The sequence below is a fragment of the Anomaloglossus baeobatrachus genome, chromosome 1 (assembly GCF_048569485.1).
Source record: "Anomaloglossus baeobatrachus isolate aAnoBae1 chromosome 1, aAnoBae1.hap1, whole genome shotgun sequence".
In the NCBI taxonomy this organism is placed as follows: domain Eukaryota; kingdom Metazoa; phylum Chordata; class Amphibia; order Anura; family Aromobatidae; genus Anomaloglossus; species Anomaloglossus baeobatrachus.
The window spans coordinates 657,423,103-657,443,815 of NC_134353.1; the positions used below are offsets into that span (position 1 = coordinate 657,423,103).

At 43.2% G+C, this 20,713-nt stretch overlaps 1 protein-coding gene across 1 annotated transcript in view; it reads right to left on the reverse strand.

Moving 5' to 3' along the window:
• Positions 1–1,287: 1,287 nt before the first annotated feature.
• CABP7 (calcium binding protein 7) overlaps positions 1,288–20,713 on the reverse strand; it is a 356,261-nt gene continuing 336,835 nt past the window's right edge. Inside the window, exons 4-5 of the mRNA XM_075319971.1 lie at positions 12,540–12,693; positions 1,288–8,904 (exon numbers count right to left, since the gene is read on the reverse strand). Of these exons, the coding sequence (XP_075176086.1) occupies positions 8,777–8,904; positions 12,540–12,693 (282 nt within the window). The 3' untranslated portion in view covers positions 1,288–8,776. The remainder of the gene's footprint in view (positions 8,905–12,539; positions 12,694–20,713) is intronic.

The window sequence follows — 20,713 nt, forward strand, 5'->3', positions numbered from 1 at the left end:
GATAGATTCTCCTTAAGTATGGAATGGACGCTGGGATTCCAGATCATCTGATATCAGACAATGATGTCATATACTGTACATCAAATTATTATTATTATTATTATTATTTTGGATATACTCTATTTAATGTATAGGGGTATGTCAAGTTTGACATTCTCCAGCAAATTGGTAAAAGATTAAGTCCTATTATTAACTGCCTGCAGATAAAAATGACATCCATATATAAATATATGTCAGGTAAAATGGATAATGCTGTCACCGACCAAGACATATAAGAAAAAAATAAATATAATAACCCTATGTTAGCAAGCGGCTCAATGATGATAGGACCAATGATAAACCTGAACATTTATGTCTCCGACATTCTCCAAACACAGTTATGCAAATCGGTTGTACACCGCGTACCATCCAATGTACCGGAGCAGTTGGTGACATTTTAAACAACGGCAATATGCAATCCTAGAATATTCTTTCTAGCGTGACACATTACTTTGGTAAAATGTAAATCATCATGTATGGCTATAGCAGCTTATACATAACAATGAAGGTGTGTAAGCGAAAAAATGAGATTACTGGAGAAGGGAAAAGTACTAACCAGTACAAGAGTAAAAAAAAAAGGTCCAATATGAAAGGTCTGAAGACCAAATGTGACGGAGAAGAAGTTGTGCGAGACATGATGAGATGAGGTGTTACTGTTTATTATCTTTTCTTCAAGATGTATCTTATGACAGATATGAAAATGAGAATTATAGCATCCTGTGACTTTGTTATCAAAATATTTAAGAAAAAAGAGGAGTGAGAAGGACAAACGGGGGAAGGAGAATGAAGAGGACAGGAGGTGTGGTAATAAAGGAGACAGGTGGTGAGAGCAGAGGTGAGCCACGGCTGAGGAATGAATGCGGCATTCGCTGATTATTGCAGGCTGTCACTCTGAGAGCTCATTATCCCGTCTCTCATTGTGATGATACAATAACTTCCGCCAGGAAGAGAGCGTGAAGGCAGCAGATTAGTCTTATGTGCAGGGAATCAGAATGGCGCATAGCTGCTGGAGAGGCTGGACAATCGACAATGTCACATATCATTCACGGAAACCTAGGATGTATAACTCCTGATGTGAAACATAACCACTGAAGTGCTGTGCACAAAAAAAGGACAAATTGCAGTCCTTTCATATAACAGACTGCTTGTCAAGCTGTCATCTCCTGTAGAGTGATCTCACACTGCAATGTGGGTTTGAAATCCTGAATTCTAACCTGTTATATACTCCACATTCATTTACTACATGGATTGAAGAAGTCAGACACATGGTAGGATTTATTAGAAAATGAGAAATTCACAAATGATGCATGACATGGAAACAGAACTAGGACTAAAGTAAGAATGCTGCTCTCTGCATAAAGATAGAAGAGGTATAATTCGATACAAAATGATTGGCAAGAAGGAAGCACAACTCTGACAATATGGGGGAAGAGTAAAAAACAACTAACCAAATTCATAGGAAACAAGAATGCAATAATGCAGGAGGATCGTGGAATTAACATGGAAGGATAAATACTGGGAACGAAGAACGTTGCAGAGAGGCTGATGGAGCAGCTGCACGTTGAATAGATCTAATGTAGGAAAAGTTGTAAACGGAAGGAGAGAAAAATGTAAGGTGAATAAGAAATATATCAGCAGAAGAAGGTCGGCATTCCGTTTTCCTCGGTTGGATATTTTATTGCAAATCCATTTGCACAAATAACATATAGTGCAGACTTCAATTCATCCTATGCATTTTGGAATATCATTCCTTAATCCTCTATGATGGATTTCCATTGTAATATTGAACTAAAAAAAAAACAGAGTGGCAGCCTTCTTCTGCTAATGTACCTCTGTGCCTGTTCAGACTGCTGTGCACCCAAGATGCCCCTGATGCGGGTGTGGTGAGCTGTCATTTTCTGTGTGAATAAGAGATGACTTTTGAACAGATATTTTTAATAGGGATCATCGAATACCTCAAATATTCGGCTTTGCGAATATTTTCTGAATAGGTCGCCACTATTCGACTAGTCACGAATATTCGATGCGCAATGTAAGTCTATGAGAAGGCCAAATAACAACTATTCGGAACTATTTGGGTTTCCCATTGACTTATATTGAGCATCGAATATTCTCATATCGGCGATCTATTCGGAAAATATTCGCGAAGCTAAATATTTGAGGTATTCGATCATCCCTAATTTTTAACTTATGCATCCATCTCCAAACTAAAACATAGTTAAAGGTATATTCAAGAGATAGGGGATAACTACCTGATCACTGGGGGTTCCGACTGCTGTGACCTCCGCCGATCCCGATTTTGAGAACGCTGTGAATGGAGCAAAGGTGTCGCTTCATTTATTGTTAATGAGACAGCCGAAAATAACTGAATGCTACACTTGGCTGATTTTCGGCACCTCCATAATAATGACTGGAGTATCAGTGCCTGTATTGACCACCACTTCATTCAGTCGGACCCCAAGTTATATGGAAGTTATCCACTATCCCACTGCTAAGGAATAATTTTCAAGCTTGAGAACACTCTTTTAAAGAGTTATTGTTACTCTGCTCATTTTTGTATTGAGAGGCTGATAGCATGTCTACCAATATCTGTCCAGACATATGCGCGATAAAAAAGTATTAGAAGGAGTGATGTCACCTACCCCAATCACCTCCTGTTCTATAAGCACTCATCATCCTATCTTTAGTGAGGGAACAACAGTTAATGTGACATATTTTTAACACTATTACTTCATACTCAACTCAACATATTTTTAGCAGTACTATACAAAGGCCTTGTCTACTGGAAAAGTCAGTGGGAGGAAGCTCGTCACTCACAGAGCCATCAATTGTGATGATGACTCAGATATTCAAAGGGAAGGTATAAAAAAAGGTTTCCATATAATTCTTCAGGATAACTTGCTTGTAGCTAATTATAACTGTGATGTCCCATAGTTTAATATTGTGTCATTAGATGGCGGAAACACAATTTGTAGTTTATATAGCTGATTTAGCAATGATGACTAAAAGAGGGGTTGTCTTCAATTACTATATTTTTTTTTTAATTGAAAGCAGCTATGACATTAGAAATTTATTGTAAACTTGGAGAATTTATGGTCTTGAGGTTGTGATAGTGCAACATATTTGGAAGTGATGCTGCACTTTTATTGATGATGAGGACACAAATGGGTAATGGGCATTTATTCATGTCCTCTCATGTTTATCAAACATAAAGGCAACCTGACAGCTGATAGCTGCTTCCCAAATCATGGGCAGCATGTATCAGATACTAGCTGTATGATACAAATCTCTGCTTATACAAGTGTAAGGATAGGGACTGGCTGCTGTAACATTCCTTCCCCTGAAGACACCAAACCCGTTTTTTTATGTCATGTGAATTGTGTCCTGCGTCTTTGTAAATACTGTAATATGTGAATTGTGATGTAATGTGTAATGTACAGGAAGACTCTATAGGCGGTCACCAGACTGTATGTTAAGAAACAGTTAAATGTTAGGACTAGCTCACAACGGGAGAGGTTAGCTGATAGGTAAAGAAACAGTTTCATTCTAGAAAGGGAGTTGGGACCCAGTGCGTGATAGTAACAGACAAATAGTCTTAAGGTTGTCAAGACCACATGCAGTGGGTGATCTATGGGAAGGGAAGGAGAACGAAGTCGAGATATCGTCATTTTGAACTGTTCACCGAAACACAGAGCACAAGACTATGTTAAATGTAAATACCGACTTTCCAACGACTTGGCCCCCCAGACAAGAGGGTATGGAGGATGGAATTCTAGGAGCAAAGGTCAAGCTCCAAGTACCTTACAGCTCAAAGGTAACGGGCTGAGACGGGCTAGTGCGTGAACTGATTTAACTTTCCTAGGTGGAGATTCCCAAAGCATCTGAGAGCTAAAGGCTCTACTCTGGCCATTTTAGCAAACCCTTTGACCCCCTACTCTAAGAGGAGAATAGACGAGGAGCGCGGAACAGAAAGTCAATGTCATGGATTGGATTGTGTTGCTAAACTGGGTTGTGCTGAAACTAACAGGACCGGTAAGAACAAGAATAACCCAGATGGAATTGAAAGCGAGTCTGAATTTGCTCTGTACAACTGACACGTGCTTGAAATTATGTGCCAGCTATCTCGTGTATAAAGTTGATAAGGAAGAACTATTGAATACATTTTTATCATTTAAACTGAACTGGTGGTTTCTTTGGTGGAACAAGAACTCATCTGGTCCTGGCCAGCAGAAGTCAATGGCAACATGCGGCTTGCATGAGCCTACAGCCCACACTACACAGATCCATAAGCCCTGTAGTATGCGGGGGCGTCAGGAAGCAACACCTCGCCCTTGAGTACCACCCTGTGCCACACTACACAAGCAGGCAGGGAGAGACCTGTCACTCAAGGGAGAGGGTGGGGAGGAGCTGGAAGGGAATGGCCTTTTTGACTAGTCACCAGAGTGGCTCGGTCACCGGCTGTCTTTTAAAGTATCTTTCGCTCTGAAATGCAGCAGCATTTCATAGTCACACATACCTGGCTGAGATCATGCAGGCAGTTTCTGGCACATGTAGCCCTTTAGGTACAGAGCAGATCGATGGCAACTGAGGTTTGATTTAGCATTTATTCTGTAAATCTTACGAAATTTACTAAAATCACTGCAGTTGCACATCCAATAATGGATGAATAATTGGAACTTTTTCCCATGTCAGTGTTTGTCATCCATCTGCTATCTCTTTTTCCATTGACATGTTATATCTGAAGGTACTATTCACATATCTGTCATTGTTTGCAACATGTCTAATGCAGATTTCTTTGAAGACAGTATATGCTCATACGAATAAATTAATTGAATCAATGAAAAGCGAAAATCCGGGAAGCACATGGATGGTATTAGCCTACTGTACTTCCTCACTGACTACTTTCTATGAGACGCTTGGAACACCTTCATCCTTGTTATTAATCTTTTTGCAAATGTGAAAGCCAGATGACACAAACATGAAAAATGTAACTATTTTTTTTGTGGTTGTGAAATGCATTTAACTCTGTAGAAAAAGGCTTTAAGTTGTTTTCCTGTATTTAAAAAATTCATATACTTGGGCTTAAAAATAAAATATTACTATCTTTTGTAATACACATTCTTTACTGATTTTGCTCCAATTCCAAAACTGACAATTGTTTGCCTTCAATGTTCCGGTTACTCCTACCTCATTAAGCAGATTAATCCCCTGCTCGTCTTACAACAAAGCACCAAATAACCTACACAGGGCCATTCCAGTGATGTTGGCACAGGTCTGTCGGGATTCACGTTACACTGTTATGTCATGTAAGCCTGACGGCCAATCAATGGCTGCTATTGGCTTCTGCGCTCTTATCTTGGATGAATGTTGGAAAAGCGGAAGAAGTTAGAGTGCAGTAGTCTAATAGTGGTCACTGATTGTCTGCAGGGCCTACATGTCATAACAAGTCAAGTGAAACCCGGTAGACCCGGAACCAACATTACTGTAACAGCGCTAATGCGAGAGGTTAATAATTGTTATTGGGTTTTTTTATGTTACAAGAGGGGCTACTTAATTGAAAAGGGGTTGTGGAAGTCCCTTTGAAGTTAAATTATAAGTTTCTTGCTACATACAATCGATAATAGGAGAACTAAATCAACGTAAATCAATCATAAGTAAACTCCTCCAAGTGATGGTTACAAGTAGACATCATTTTAATCTAGCCTTTGAAAAAATTAAAACCAGTAGCAAGTATAATACAATAATAAATACCAGTTAGGCTGCTTTCACACATCAGTTTTTTGGCATCAGGCAAGATCCGGTGAAAAAACTGATGCGACGGATCCGGCGAAAAAAACGGGTCAGTTGCATCAGTTTTGTCCATCAGATCCTTCAGTTTTTTGACGGATCCGTTGTGATACTGAACATGCTCAGTTCAAAAAACCGTATCCGGCGGCCGTATCCGTTTATTGCCGCATTACGCCGGATCCGGCGTCCATAGGCTTTTATTATAAAACACGCCATATGGCGCTGGATCTGGCGCGATACGTTTTTTCGCCAGTGACAAAAATTGTTCTCCTCAGCGTTCCATCCGGCTGCCAGTCAAGCAAATTTTGCCGGAGCCGGCAAAAGCCGGATAGAACGCAAGGCCATCCGGCACAATCCGGCACTAATAGAAGTCTATGGGGGAAAAAACGGATCCGGGGCAACAGACGCCGGATCCATTTTTTCAGGTTTTTGCCGGAATGTGCCTGATGGCAAAAAACTGATGTGTGAAAGCAGCCTAAACTCCTGTCTCTTGTAAATTCAGTGCAGAAGCTGCCATGATGCTTCCAGTCTTTACTTTCAAGCACATGTCTGCAGCACATCAGTGGCCAAAGCAATCATGTCCCGTATCACTGGCATCATCACTCAGGAAAGGGAGCCATGATATCACTGTACGGCACGTGCCTGCTGTGACCACTGATTGGATCCTGCAGTAACATAACAAGTCCTTCCAAACAAAAGCTGTGAAAAACGCAGGAGCTTTTTTTTCAAAGTGTAGATAACCCCTTAAACTCCAAGTTAATGCAGGATACTTGAAGCTTTTTCTCTATAGCCACAAACGATTGTATGGAAACAGGCTGTTTTGGAACATTATAAAAAGGAAGTTACAGAAACAGGGTAGAGCAGAATAACTGATATGGGAATAATTCAAAGGCCATCTTAAGCAGGTTTTTGGTATTTAATCTGAGAGCAGCATAATATAGGGACACAAAGCCCTGTTTCCAGGGATGAATCACTTGCTTAGCAGCTAACTGTAGTTTCAATAACCAATGTTTTATCAGCAGGAGATTATCACTGTCGGACTAGGTGCCACATGCAAGTCAGTCCAGTTATTCTGTATAACCCCGCCCCAATCACTGATTGGCAATTTGCTGACAATGTACAGAGTACACAGGAATCTGCTAATCAGGGTTGTGGGCGTGAGTATACAGTTCAGCTTTCCAACCACTGCTACTTATATAACAGAGAAAATAGGGATTTTTTCAGCCCTGCATCAAGCAGTCCAGTAAGTGGTATACCGCTAGAATCAGACTCTCTGCTCCTGCATTATGCTGCTCTCAAACAGGTTAGTAAAAACCTGCTGCCAGATTCTCTTTAAAGGAAAATTTTATCCTGAAAAAACTAAAATTGGAGAAGGTTTTTTTTTCTACAGCAAAAATACTAAACCAGTTATGTACGCATGTGCAGTTTATGAAATGCTATATTGGCTACACAATTCTTTTGGAAAACTTCGGCACATCCTGCGACTCTCTCACATGTCAGAATCCGAGCACAGATGGGGAGAAGGAGAGATTCATTTCTCCATCTTCTCCATTGCCTGTCTCTGCGTATATTCGACTGTACTGATGTCATCCCAGTGCAGTCCGATGTTTTGCACGCACCCATAGACTCATGCCGAGTCGCTAGTTGGCACTGTTCGCTACTATAACATTGGAGTGAGGACTATCCTATAACAGATCGGACAGCACTGGTCCGCGTTATACGGTGGTGTGAGCAAACCCTTAAAATAGAGATCTGAAAATGACTGAGAGCAGGAGAAATCTTTTTACAAGGATTTGTTGCTTTGGTCTACTGCTTAGACAAGTGAATCAACAGAGAAGACGATTATGTTGAAAACTGGTCTACATATGTGTGTATAATTCAGTGTAAAGTGATTGTATTAACAATAGCAGGGAGCCTTGCTTTTCCACTTGGAATTTAAGCTCCTGTGAGGAACAGGCTTAATCCCTATTGTTAGAGTATAGAAGATGACAAAATACATATATATATATAAAAATTAATCTGGATGAAGCTACAGATGCTGAAATCCATGAATGAAAAATAATAGAGAATGTGATCACCGACCAGAAGCTGACACAGAGTACGAGGATGCTGCATTTATGAGACATATGTAAAGCAAAACGGAACAAATCTAAGAGGTGCGCTAATAGTAACAAAATGGATTGATGATAATGCTCAGTAAACAATAGGATGGTACTATTCTCTATATAGGGACACTTTATCATGAGGACGGACATTCCTGCTTTGAAAAATAACAATAGCAATTTTTTTGCCTTTGAAGCAGCCAGCAGCTTATTGGGTTTCCATTGCGATTGCAGCAAAGGGAATCAGGGCTCCATAGCAATCCCCCTGTGTCACAAGAGGTAACGTCTAAACGGGGTGTGGGCCAATTATACTTCAAGCAGATACTTCAACATAGACATATGGAAGGAAAATAGGGAGCGCTACATTTAACATCAACCCATTCAGCAATTTAGGGGCTAAGGCGAATTATATTGGGGGAAGGGAAGACAAATTAACCTTCGTGCTGCCTTTCTCCGTGCAGTGTAGAAAAGATTACACGTTAGCCAGAGCTCATTAACCCTACTGACCCTGTGCCCAGCAACCAAAGAGTTAACCCTTTAGTGACCAAAATTGTTATTGCTCATAAATATAGAGTTATATATCCGTATACATATATACACCTATTATATATAGAAAGTCCCTTCGTGTCACAGATTTTAAAAGCACAGATGGTCACCTGACAATTTAAATGCCCATGCATTTTCCATGCAAATCCTCCCATGCACATTCAGACACTGGAGGGTAAGTCCCTTATTGTTCAAGGTCTTAGGGGTTCCTCCTCTGTACATTGCAGTCCGTTTATAAGTGGGGAATGGGCAGGAGAAACTCCTGAAAGTACATCTAAGTTCATGGCTTGATATCCCCATCATCACTTCATGCCACTGCGCAGGACCTGATTTGCAGCTATTAGCATAACACTAATGATGAAAGCGATGGCGAAGGCGCAGATCAGACTTTTACGGACACAGGTCTGGCGGATTTGTTGATTTGGGGAAGCTGAAACATAAAAGGAAAAGGTATATAATATTGTACGAATTAAAAAAGCAATCATATCACAACTAAAATGTTGAAGGTTTACTCTGGAGCTAATAGATAAGATCTGGGTTGGGCAATTCCATTTACTAAGGAGCCACATGAGAGACCATGACTGGTGTGGAGGGCTGAACAAACAGGCTAAAATGTATTCTGCTCAATATTAATATTAACATAATATTATTATACAATAATTATATCACTTAATATTGAGCAGAATTAAGTATCCTGACATCCTCCTATATACAGTATATGCACAAACACAGCACTCCCTATATGAGTATTAGAAGTAGTACTGTAGTAGTAGTAGTAGTAGTAGTAGTATGAGACTCCACACAGCCCCTTACATACAGTGTGAACCTCCACATAACCTTCTATATACAATGTGAGTGCCACATTACCCCTCTATGTAAAATGTGAGCCGCCACATAGCCCCTTAATATTTACTGTGAGTCCCCACTATATACAGTCCTTCTATATACAGTGTGAGCCTCCACCTAGCCTCTTTATATACAGTTCGAGCCACCACATAACCTCCTATATACAGTATAGCATGAGCCCCCACAGTCTCTCAAATACAGCATTAGACTCATATAGCCCCTCTACGTTCACTTTGAGCCCCCACATAGTCCTCATATATACATTATGAGCCCCCACCTAGCCCTTCTATATATATTAGGAGCCCCACAGAGCCTCCTATATAAATTTTGAGCATCTACATAGGTTCCTACATACTATATGAGCCCTCACATAGCCTCCTATATACATTGTGAGCCCCAACATAGTCCCCTAAATACAGCATGAGCCTCCCCATAGCCTCCTATATATTTTATGATTCACTCACATAGCCTCCTATATACATTATGCACACTCGCAGTCTCCCAAATACAGCATGAGTCTCACATAGCATCCTCTATTAACTTTGAGCCCCACATGGCTTCCTAAAAACAGCATAAACCCCTACATAGCCTCTTATATAATTTATGAACCCCGCATAGCCTCCTACATACTTTATGAGCCCCATATCGCCTTCTATATACTTTATGAGCCACCACATATCCTCTTATATACATTATGAGCCCCACATAGCCTCATATATATTCCTTATAAGCCCCATATATATAGTATGAGCCCAATAAAGCCTCCGATATACTTTAGGAGCACTACATAGCCTCCTATATAAATGTTGAGCAGCCACGTAGCCTCGTATATACGATATGAGCCCCCACATAGCCTCTTATATACTTTTTGAACCCCCACATGGCCTATTAAATACAGTATAAGCCCCCACACAACCTCCTACATACATACAAACATCTCATAAACAAAAACAGAAAAAAAACCTCACACACATACTCACCTCGCTCCCTTTATCCTGGCACTCTACTTCGGCCTCAGGTGCACTGACACTTTGCACAGTATACATGATGATGTGACATCTGCTGTGCCTCACGCTTATTGGTAGAAGAAGGAACCAGCAGCCCCTCATCCACAAAAGTGTTCACCATGGTCTGCATCCCGAGAATGCAAATTGCAGTGACATCAGAAAGCTAGTGGCAGCAGACGGGCGGCAGGGAAGGGCATGGTGCGGTCAGCGGGCCAGACTGGAACAGCCAGAGATCCAGAAGTGGCTCAAGGGCTGCACTTCACCAACCCTGTATAAGATTGTTACATTATATTAGTATTGTTATTAGTTTGTGTTTGTGAGCTTCCATACCTAAGGCCACAGTTGATGAACTACCACACAGAAATTATACTTGGGCCTCCTTCTACCACCGGACTCAGGTAATTTGTTCCCCTACATGGTCATCACTACTCAGTCCCCCTCTGCTTTTCTGACATTTGATTTGTTTTCTCATATTTGACTTTGACTCTGACATAGGCCACTTAATATGACCCTCAGACCTGCCACGGTGTAAACTAGGACACCATTTACTCTGGGCGCCCCATTTCAATACAAATAGTATTTTTTCCTTATATAAAATATTTAATACACGGTTATGGGGTCTGCCGTTTTCTGTGTTCTCTATTGAACTATAGATCATAATTAATTGTGGCAGGTCCTGCCTATACAGGCCTACATCTATATTTTCCCAGCATTGTTCAAACTCCCTCTTATGTCGACATGCCTTTATGCCAGTGATTTAGGGATATGTATTTCTGCTTGGGATTATTTTTCTTTTTTGTTATATCTACATGCCAGTAATTATCGGGGTTTGTACTTTTGTTTGGGATTATTCTCCTCCTGTTTGTCTGTATCAGGCCAATGCGGACTCAGGATGAGTTTGTTCCCTCACATGGTCATTACTACCCAGCCCCCCCAAGCTGACATCTGGCCCGCCTTGTGCAATTTGTTTATACCTTCAATCTTTTGGTAACACCATTAGCACTGTCTTTTTCCTGAAAAACAGGACATATTTTGTCTTGGCATTTTTGCTATGCTTATATGCCAGTGATTCAGAGATATGTACCTCTGCTGGAGATTAGTCTATTTTCTTGCGATGTTTACATGCCAGTGATTCAGGGGTCTTAAATTCTGCTTTGGAACACTCTTTCCCTGTTTGTCCGAACCAGGCCACTGTTCTGCTTTTTTACCATCTGCCCCCCATTCTCCCCTCTTTCTTATATTACTATTAAAGTGATTTATTGTATTGCACTTGCACTTTGAAACTTTGTACAATAAAATCTGTGAACTGTTTTCAGCAAAATTGCTCTTGTCCTCTTTGTTTTTCATGAGTCTCACATACCATCCTCTATTAACTTTGAGCCCCACATGGCTTCCTAAACAGAATAAACCCCTACATAGCCTCTTATATAATTTATGAACCCCGCAGAGCCTCCTACATACTTTATGAGCCCCATATCGCCTTCTATATACTTTATGAGCCACCACATATCCTCCTATATACATTATGAGCCCCACATAGCCTCATATATATTCATTATAAGCCCCATATATATAGTATGAGCCCAATAAAGCCTCCGATATACTTTAGGAGCACTACATAGCCTCCTAAATAAATGTTGAGCAGCCACGTAGCCTCGTATATACGATATGAGCCCCCACATAGCCCCTTATATACTTTTTGAACCCCCACATGGCCTATTAAATACAGTATAAGCCCCCATACAACCTCCTACATACATACAATCATCTCATAAACAAAAACAAAAAAAAACCTCACACACATACTCACCTCGCTCCCTTTACCCTGGCACTCTACTTCGGCCTCAGGTGCACTGACACTCTGCACAGTACACGTGATGATGTGACATCTGCTGTGCCTCACGCTTATTGGTAGAAGAAGGCACCAGCAGCCCCTCATCCACCAAAGTGTTCACCATGGTCTGCATCCTGAGAATGCAAATTGCAGTGACATCAGAAAGCTAGTGGCAGCAGACGGGCAGCAGGGAAGGGCATGGTGCGGTCAGTGGGCCAGACTGGAACAGCCAGAGATCCAGAAGTGGCTCAAGGGCTGCACTTCACCCAACCCTGTATAAGATTGTTACATTATATTAGCATTGTTATTAGTTTGTGTTTGTGAGACTCCATACCTAAGGCCACAGTTGATGAACTAACACACAGAAATTATACTTACTTTCCATATCTACAGGACAATCCCCTCTTGTTCCGAGGTTTCCAGCCTCTTCAGTTAAGATAATGTTCTCAATGTCACGCATAGACAGGTGCTCACAAAAAGTATCATACAATAATCTCTTGAGTTCTTCGACAGACAATGACTGCATGTCACACTGTAAAGAAATATATAGGATATGAGGTTTCACTGAAAAACGCAGTAGAGATTTGTTCATGATTAAACAAGAGAATGGCAGATACCTACCATTACTATGACTGCTATACTCTACATGACCAATAGTAGATTGACACTTGCTGGTATTCGAGAATTTGGCAATTTAATCACATTCATTTCTAGTTGGATCTTAAAAATAAGTACCATATACAGGCATGGAAATCTCTTGGAATAGATCATTCCAAAGAATTTGAGTGAAAAATCATCATTCTCAATGTCAAATATAGATTCAAGTGTTAAGCTAACCACCTTTGAAGTAGTGGAAATTTGTTCACCTAAGTGATGAACCATGCTTCTTTCTTTGGTTGCTGGATAGATGATTATTAGTTTGACAAATGACACAAAAATATTTCCTGGAAATATGCGGCTTATTATGTTTTATTTGGACCATTTAGTTGCTAACAAGTCAATCTTTGAAAGTTAGTTCATTCTTTGATCTCAATGATCTACCATTAAGGCCCTCACCAATCGGATACTGGTGATCTAAGGATATGTTATCATTATCACAGTAGTGGACAACCTCAATACTATTGTATACAATTAGCAAAAACTTCATTAAGTTATGTGGCCGTCTTTTGACAAAGTTTGGTGTAATAAAACTTATTTGATCTGTCCTGACTTAAATGGATTAGAATTGCAAATGTTTAATATCAGTTCTCAGTGACCTTCATGTAGTTGACTGGATCTCCATACTTGTTTCAAGATCTTATAAGACTTAAGGTGCCCGTATACTTTAAATAGCCAATGCCCAAGTCATTCAGCTAACCACTATCTCTTTCAAACCATTCCATACACATTTGTTCTATATAAGATGAACGGATGAAACTGGGGTCATATACCTTTGGCAGCAGCTTTTATGCCTTGAGAATTAAAGGCTAAGGTATGTTTAAGTCTGACAGCCAGGTCATTCTTTCCCTGGACATGTGCTGTTAGGAGAAAATCAAGGCATCTTCACACACATTAGATGGTTGGTCACAAATGCTTAAATTGTCAGATGCGGACGATGTTAATCTAATGTGTATGGCTGCCTTCACCAGGAAAAATGACTGATACGGCAGCGTAACAAGCATAAACTTTATGTTAATGAAAATATTTTAATTGTTGACTGCTGGGCACAATGTTGCTGGCCTCTCCTGTCTTTTGGATCATCCTTACATAGTTACATAGTTACTTAGGTTGAAAAAAGACCTAGGTCCATCTAGTTCAACCTTCCTCCACCAGTTCTACATTTAGTCACTAAGTCATTTATAACCAACAATGTTTTGTGTACTGAGGAAATCATCCAGCCCTTTTTTAAAAGCTGTTATAGTATCTGCCATTACTACCTCTTGTGGTAGTGTATTCCTTGAGGTATCTAAGTTGCTGGAGACATTTTGGTTATGAAAATCATTTCATAAGAGGGTCACTCAAGCATCCAAAATATCCTGTGATGTTTTAGAAGGTGAGGATGGAAGTGAAACTCTGAAAAATAAATCAATTTTGAAAGACAGTTTATCAGAAATTTTATAGCAACAAACAAAAATCCAATTTATATATTCTAGCAAGGGCAACATACTGAAAGGACAACCACCGGAAAGCCATACTGTATAGCTATAAATTGTGCATCCTTAATTCACTCATTAGTGACAATCTCCAGGCTGTATACTAGACTTTTTTTTTTTTTACTGATATTTTACATTATGTTCAACACAGTTGGTTTCCAGCTGCCACCACTTGATGACATAATTGTCATTAACATATACAGAATTGGTCAGCTCGTTAATGACTGCCTTTAAGCTACATAAAGACTAACTATTGTGTTCTGCAGAGATCACTTCTCAGCAGTCATCTCAGTATCATCAGAGGCAGTATTACAAAGACAGGTAACATCTCTATGATAAAGCTAGAGGCAGATAACACAGCAGTCACTGACAATAGGCGAGATCTTATTCCTTGTACATGCCACAGGGCTTGCCCACGGCACTCTCCCACAGAAGCTAATGAGTCGTTTTCTGAAGGATGTTTTTTAAATCTAGTTATGACTTTTTCATGTGCCAGGACATTTCCCACCACATAAATTCATAAAGAGCACTTGTCACCAATGACATTGCAGATAATATAATGTCTAGACCATGAGAGATAAGGCCATTAATGGTCCTAAGGACCACTAAGTCCTGAAAATCTATTGTGTTTATTATGGTTTTGCACAATAGGAATTACACAGTGTCAAAAGATTCTGATAAATTATGTTAGTTATGTTGTGCATATTTCTTCTTTCTAAGACAAGACTGTGTGATATCTAATGTAGAGCCTAAAGGGGGGGCAAAATTTGTGTTAAATATGTCATACACCTCTCCTGAAATCCCTCAACTTGGCCCATTAAACCTTATACATCTTTCTTTGAATTTGTAGCTAAGCTTTCCTAAAGGTTTGGTTTGCTGGGCCTAAATATAATATAATATGGGAAATAAAGGGAGAGTCAGTGGCACTTCCCTGAACCAGCACTTGGAACATATGTCTGAGTAGTTTCCTTCTCACCCCACATACCTCAGCGCAATGTCCACCTAGCCCCACCACCAGCAATGGTCCTTTAGGGTAAGTGCCAACGATCAGGAGATGTTTGATTCTAGATGCAGCATCATTTCTTTTGTGGTGATGCTAGTGTTCTCTGCGGGAGAACGCGATGTTCATGACCATGATCACGGTTCTGGGCGCAGCATATTTTCCCTGTTTTACCTTGTCCGCAAGAATAAATTGACAAGCTGCGGCTCAGAAAGCCGCGCTGCATGTCAGTTATCCTGCATAGAATAAAAGCACTGTGGGCATGGGCTTCTATAAATCCTATCCACTGTGCTAATACTGTACAATACTGCACTTTGAACACAATGAAAATACACTGCATCCAAAACACTACTAATCCTGATCATGGGCACTGGACCTTAATGGTTTAGAATGCTTATGTAGCGGGCGGGGGCCAGTCCTCCGTCCCGGGGGCTGCTCGGGGGCTCACGCTCGGGTCCGGTACCTTCTCCTTGGTGGCTCGAGTGGGGCTGGACCAGGGGCTCGAGCAGCGCTCCTCGCCCACGAGTGAAAATGGGGATTGGATTTTGAATAAAGTTCTGATTGTCCGTGACGCCACTCGCGGTGTGTAGTAATGTGTGTGTACCACCGCTGCTTCAGGGGGACACCCAGCGAGTTGGACTTCAGCAGCTAGATGGATTTAATCCTCCGCGGGTAGGGATGGGTGCCCCAGGGCCTGGTGAGGTAGTGCCGGGAGTGATGGCGCAGGTTGGACCGGGGGATGGTGTGCGGTACTCACTGTCACCTTGAGAATAACACACACAGAGTCTGTATTTATCCAAAAACTGCCGGTGTCCATAGGTCCTCGGTGGGTGTTATTCGGATCCCACCTGCGGTACAGCAAGGCCCTCTCTCTCCTTCTCTGTTCTCCTCCTCGGCCGGGAACAGGGAGCCCACTCCCCTGCAGTGATCCGGGCCCTCTCTCGGTATCGGCGGGCCACTACCCTGTCCCGATCATCTCAAGTCCCTTCCTCACGCACAGTCTGTCCTGGCACTCCTGGAGCACGCTTCACTATTTGGATCTTCACTTCTCTTTTAGCAGCAGCCTGGGAGCTGCAACTCCTGACTGCTCTCCTCTCCCTCCTACCTCTCACTGACTAAAACTCCTCCCCTCCTGTTCTTATCAGTACACTTGGGGGAAGGGTGCGGCTGCCTTGCTATACCAGTGGGATCAGGTTACCAAGGAGGATTAACCCTGTGACTACCTGGTTTTGCCAGGGCGTCACACTCCCCCTTGGTAAAACACAGGCCATCCTCGGACTGTCCGGGCACCGACATTTATTGTAACCGGAATTGAAAAAGATTAAACATGTTTACAAGCATACTAACATTGACACAATTTTTCTTCCCTTATGGGAGGCACATTCTTTAACGTTACTAAACATGTAAAACTGACCGGACCGGATTCTCATTGTTCCCGCAACCCAAATAAACCTGCCACCTGGTGCCACCACTAAGAACTAGTGGCACCCCTTTTCCCAAGGCCAGGTAAGTCCGGGTGACGCCCACACAGGGCCGGGCAGAATGCTCCCTGCCCGGCAGTCCTCTTGGTGCACAACGAGAAAATGGCACGGAAAACGGTCAACGGGAGTTAAAACATTAACGGGTGGTAACCAGGAACCGCTACCTTTCACTCCACAAACCGCAATGTCTCGGTGCAGCTGCCATTGCTGCCGCTCCCAGTACGGGGTACAGATTCCATGCTCCCCTTCCTGCCCAGGAGCCAGGCTCACTCAGGTGCCCTCGGCGCCGGCTACGACCGGCCTCTTATACTGCCGTGGGGCCGATTGCTCAGTGGCCTGCTCCTCCTCTCTGCAGGGGCACTCCGGCTGCTCCACAGCTGGGACAGGGTACCTGGGAGCGGCTGGCGCTGCATCTGGGGAAGACCTCCTGTCGGGTGCCTCCTCCGTTGCGACCAGGCGGACTGCCGGAGCCGACGTCATCACCGTTGCGGCCGGGCGGACTGCCGGGGCCCAAGTCATCCCCGTTGCGGCCGGGCGGACTGCCGGAGCCGGGTGAGATGTCATCGGGGTTGCAGCTATCTTGTCCAGGAACCAGACGGGTGGCAGAGTCCGGGAGTCCCTGCCTTTTATCCCTTCGGTCACATGGGATGGGATCTTCACCCGCCCCCCTTGGTCTTTTCCAAGCACTTCACTTGCTTTTTGCTCCGCTCCACTCTCGGGGGGCGGGGCCTCGTCTTCGCGCCCTTTTTGTTCAGGGAAGACGGCTCGGGCGGGAACTTTTTGCGCCAAAGATGGCGGAGTCTCCAATTTTTCAGCGAGATGCCGCTGGCGATAATCTCAAGGCACACTTCCACAGGTAAGTGGACGGTTCTATCCTGTTTGTGTCGCCAAGTTGTCGCGGGCGGGGGCCAGTCCTCCGTCCCGGGGGCTGCTCGGGGGATCACGCTTGGGTCCGGTACCTTCTCCTTGGTGGCTCGAGTGGGGCCGGATCCGGGGCTCGAGCAGTGCTCCTCGCCCACGAGTGAAAATGGGGATTGGATTTTGAATAAAGTTCTGATTGTCCGTGACGCCACCCGCAGTGTGTGGTAATGTGTGTGTACCACCGCTGCTTCAGGGGGATACCCGGGGAGTTGGACTTCAGCAGCTAGATGGAGTTAATCCTCCGCGGGTAGGTATGGGTGCCCCGGGGCCTGGTGAGGTAGTGTCGGGAGTGATGGCGCAGGTTGGACCGGGGGATGGTGTGCAGTACTCACTGTCACCTTGAGAATAACACACACAGAGTCTGTATTTATCCAAAAACTGCCGGTGTTCGTAGGTCCTCGGTGGGTGTTATTTGGATCCCACCTGCGGTACAGCAAGGCCCTCTCTCCCCTTCTCTGTTCTCCTCCTAGGCCGGGAACAGGGAGCCCACTCCCCTGCGGTAATCCGGGCCCTCTCTCGGTATCGGCGGGCCACTACCCTGTCCCGATCACCTCAGGTCCCTTGCTCACGCACAGCCTGTCCTGGCACTCCTGGAGCACGCTTCACTATTTGGATCTTCACTTCTCTTTTAGCAGCAGCCCGGGAGCTGCAACTCCCGACTGCTCTCCTCTCCCTCCTACCTCTCACTGACTAAAACTCTTCCCCTCCTGTTCTTATCAGTACACTGGGGGGAAGGGTACGGCTGCCTTGCTATACCAGTGGGATCAGGTTACCAAGGAGGATTAATTCTGTGACTACCTGGTTTTGCCAGGGCGTCACACTTAAGACATGCTTTTTTTCTGCTTTACCCTCAGCTTAGTTCTGGTATTCAGCTGGAATCAAAGTAAGTATTATTGATTTCTATGGGCAGGTTTTCAAACAAGAAGTCATGGGAGCTCCCTGCAGTAGATGTGACGTGCCCACGGGGTCTCTAGGATTACTCGTCACTGGGCCGGTGTTGGTTTGGGTTGTCACAGTCGTCTGCCATGGGTTCGGTGTCAATAAAGATGAAGTGGTTGGGGATGTTGGGAGTAGTTGTCTCATGACGCCACCTGTGGTATGCGGCTATGAGGGAAGACGCCCCTGCGGAAGGTCTCTCTCTTCTGGAGCGGATGGTAATGCAGCTTGGGTGTTTCAGCTCTCCACAGGTAGAGCTTGGCCCCAGGGAGGATGATGATGGTGGTAGTCTATAGCTATAGTCGAAGCGCAGAGGCGACGGCAATGATAGGGATGACACAGTGGCTGTGGTCAAAGTTCTCTTTACTCACTGTACTGTCACCCTCGGAGTGACGGTTTCCGCTGTGATGAGTCCCAGTTGATCCTGGATAGTTCGGAGGTCACCACCCGTGTTCCCACTCTGTGTCCTTTCTGGCAGAAATCCCTTCTCTCAAATGTCTGGGCTGTGGAACGGGCCGCAGGTGCTCGCTGCACGCTCCGCGATTCCTGGAATCCCCATTCTGCTGTAAAGAGCCCGGGCTGAGCTTCCTGCTCCAAGCCACAGACCCCGTCCTGGGGTGTGATGTTGCCTAGACCGAGGTCCTGACTAGACTCCTTACCCCGAGCTGTGCCTGGGGTTGACTTACTATGTGTGGATGATGCTCCTTCCTTTCCCCCAAGTGGTGCCCGCCCCCTGGGTGTTTGTCCTAGTGACCGGAAAGTTCCATGCCTCGTGATGGCCACCCCGCATCTACCCTAGTCAATCCCAGTGGGAAAGCACCTAAACTGTGTGTGTTATATGAATATGAAAAACAACAGCGGTTTCCGTGCCCAGGATGAGTACTGCACCTTAAGTGAGATGCAAAACCCTGCAGTGACTGAAGCTCCAGGGGTGCCACAGATCTCCCTAAGATCAGCTTATTACCAGGTAACCTACAGTGAAAATGATTGTCCAAGAAATTGACATCATAAGAAGATATACAGTATATAATGCCAATTTTTGTCTCTTTCCTGATGTCTTTTTTTTTTCATATCAATTTTGGATAATGGTCTTGAAGTTCCTAGGATGGTCACTTTCAGCGCATGTTTTACCTATGAGTTGCTTTCAAAAGTATGATTACTCTATACATATTATTGATGGTTACATCTATTATAGGGTAATATCTTTTTGAAAGTGATGGTTCAATGAATGCCCCTGAGATCTAGTGACTTGTGGAAGAACCAGATTAGTAGTCTCTACCAAAGTTCATGTCTGTGCTTACGTCACTGACACACATTTATTACCTGTTGCTTATATAGCACTAACATTTTCTATAGTGCTGTACAAACATTATCATCATTCACAACTTCTGTGAAGAACTCTGAATTAATTTTAATGGGAGTTCTGAAAAAATTGCTAAGTACATCATGCTTTGTTATCAAGGTTCAAAACTCCCATTGATATGAAAAAAAAGAGAGCGATGCATGAATCCTTGAGCTTTGTTATATACAAGATGGAAAATACCATATTAATTCCCTTCTGCTCATAATATATTAGCATTATAGTATGAATTTAGATTTAGGAAGGAATCTACAATAGAAATAAATGAATACATAATATACCTAAGGCACTAAGGTGTAACACTGGTGGGTGCAAGAGCTCCGGGGGGCCAAAAAAATCCTATAAAGCCCATAAAAGAAAATCACCACTATTAAAGACCCATGATAGTTGAGCACCATGTTAGAGAGTTGGCAATTGGTCCCTAAGCTTCAAATTACACTACTGTAGAGGCAATTTTCACATGTCCGACAGTCACAGTCTGAATATAAACCAAAATGTCCAGATTCGTTGCGGTTCCTGTGCAGGGCCAGATTAAGGTTGGTGGGGGCCCCTGGGCAGAAAATCTGGTGGGGGCCCCATAACGTTAACATTTTTAGCCATAACAGTAGAGCGTGAACTGTAGCATTTAGATATAAATCCAATGAACATTTATCTTATCCTGTTCTGCCACATTCAGATTTACAGTACTACAATACCGATACAGTCCAGGATCACTCACAGCC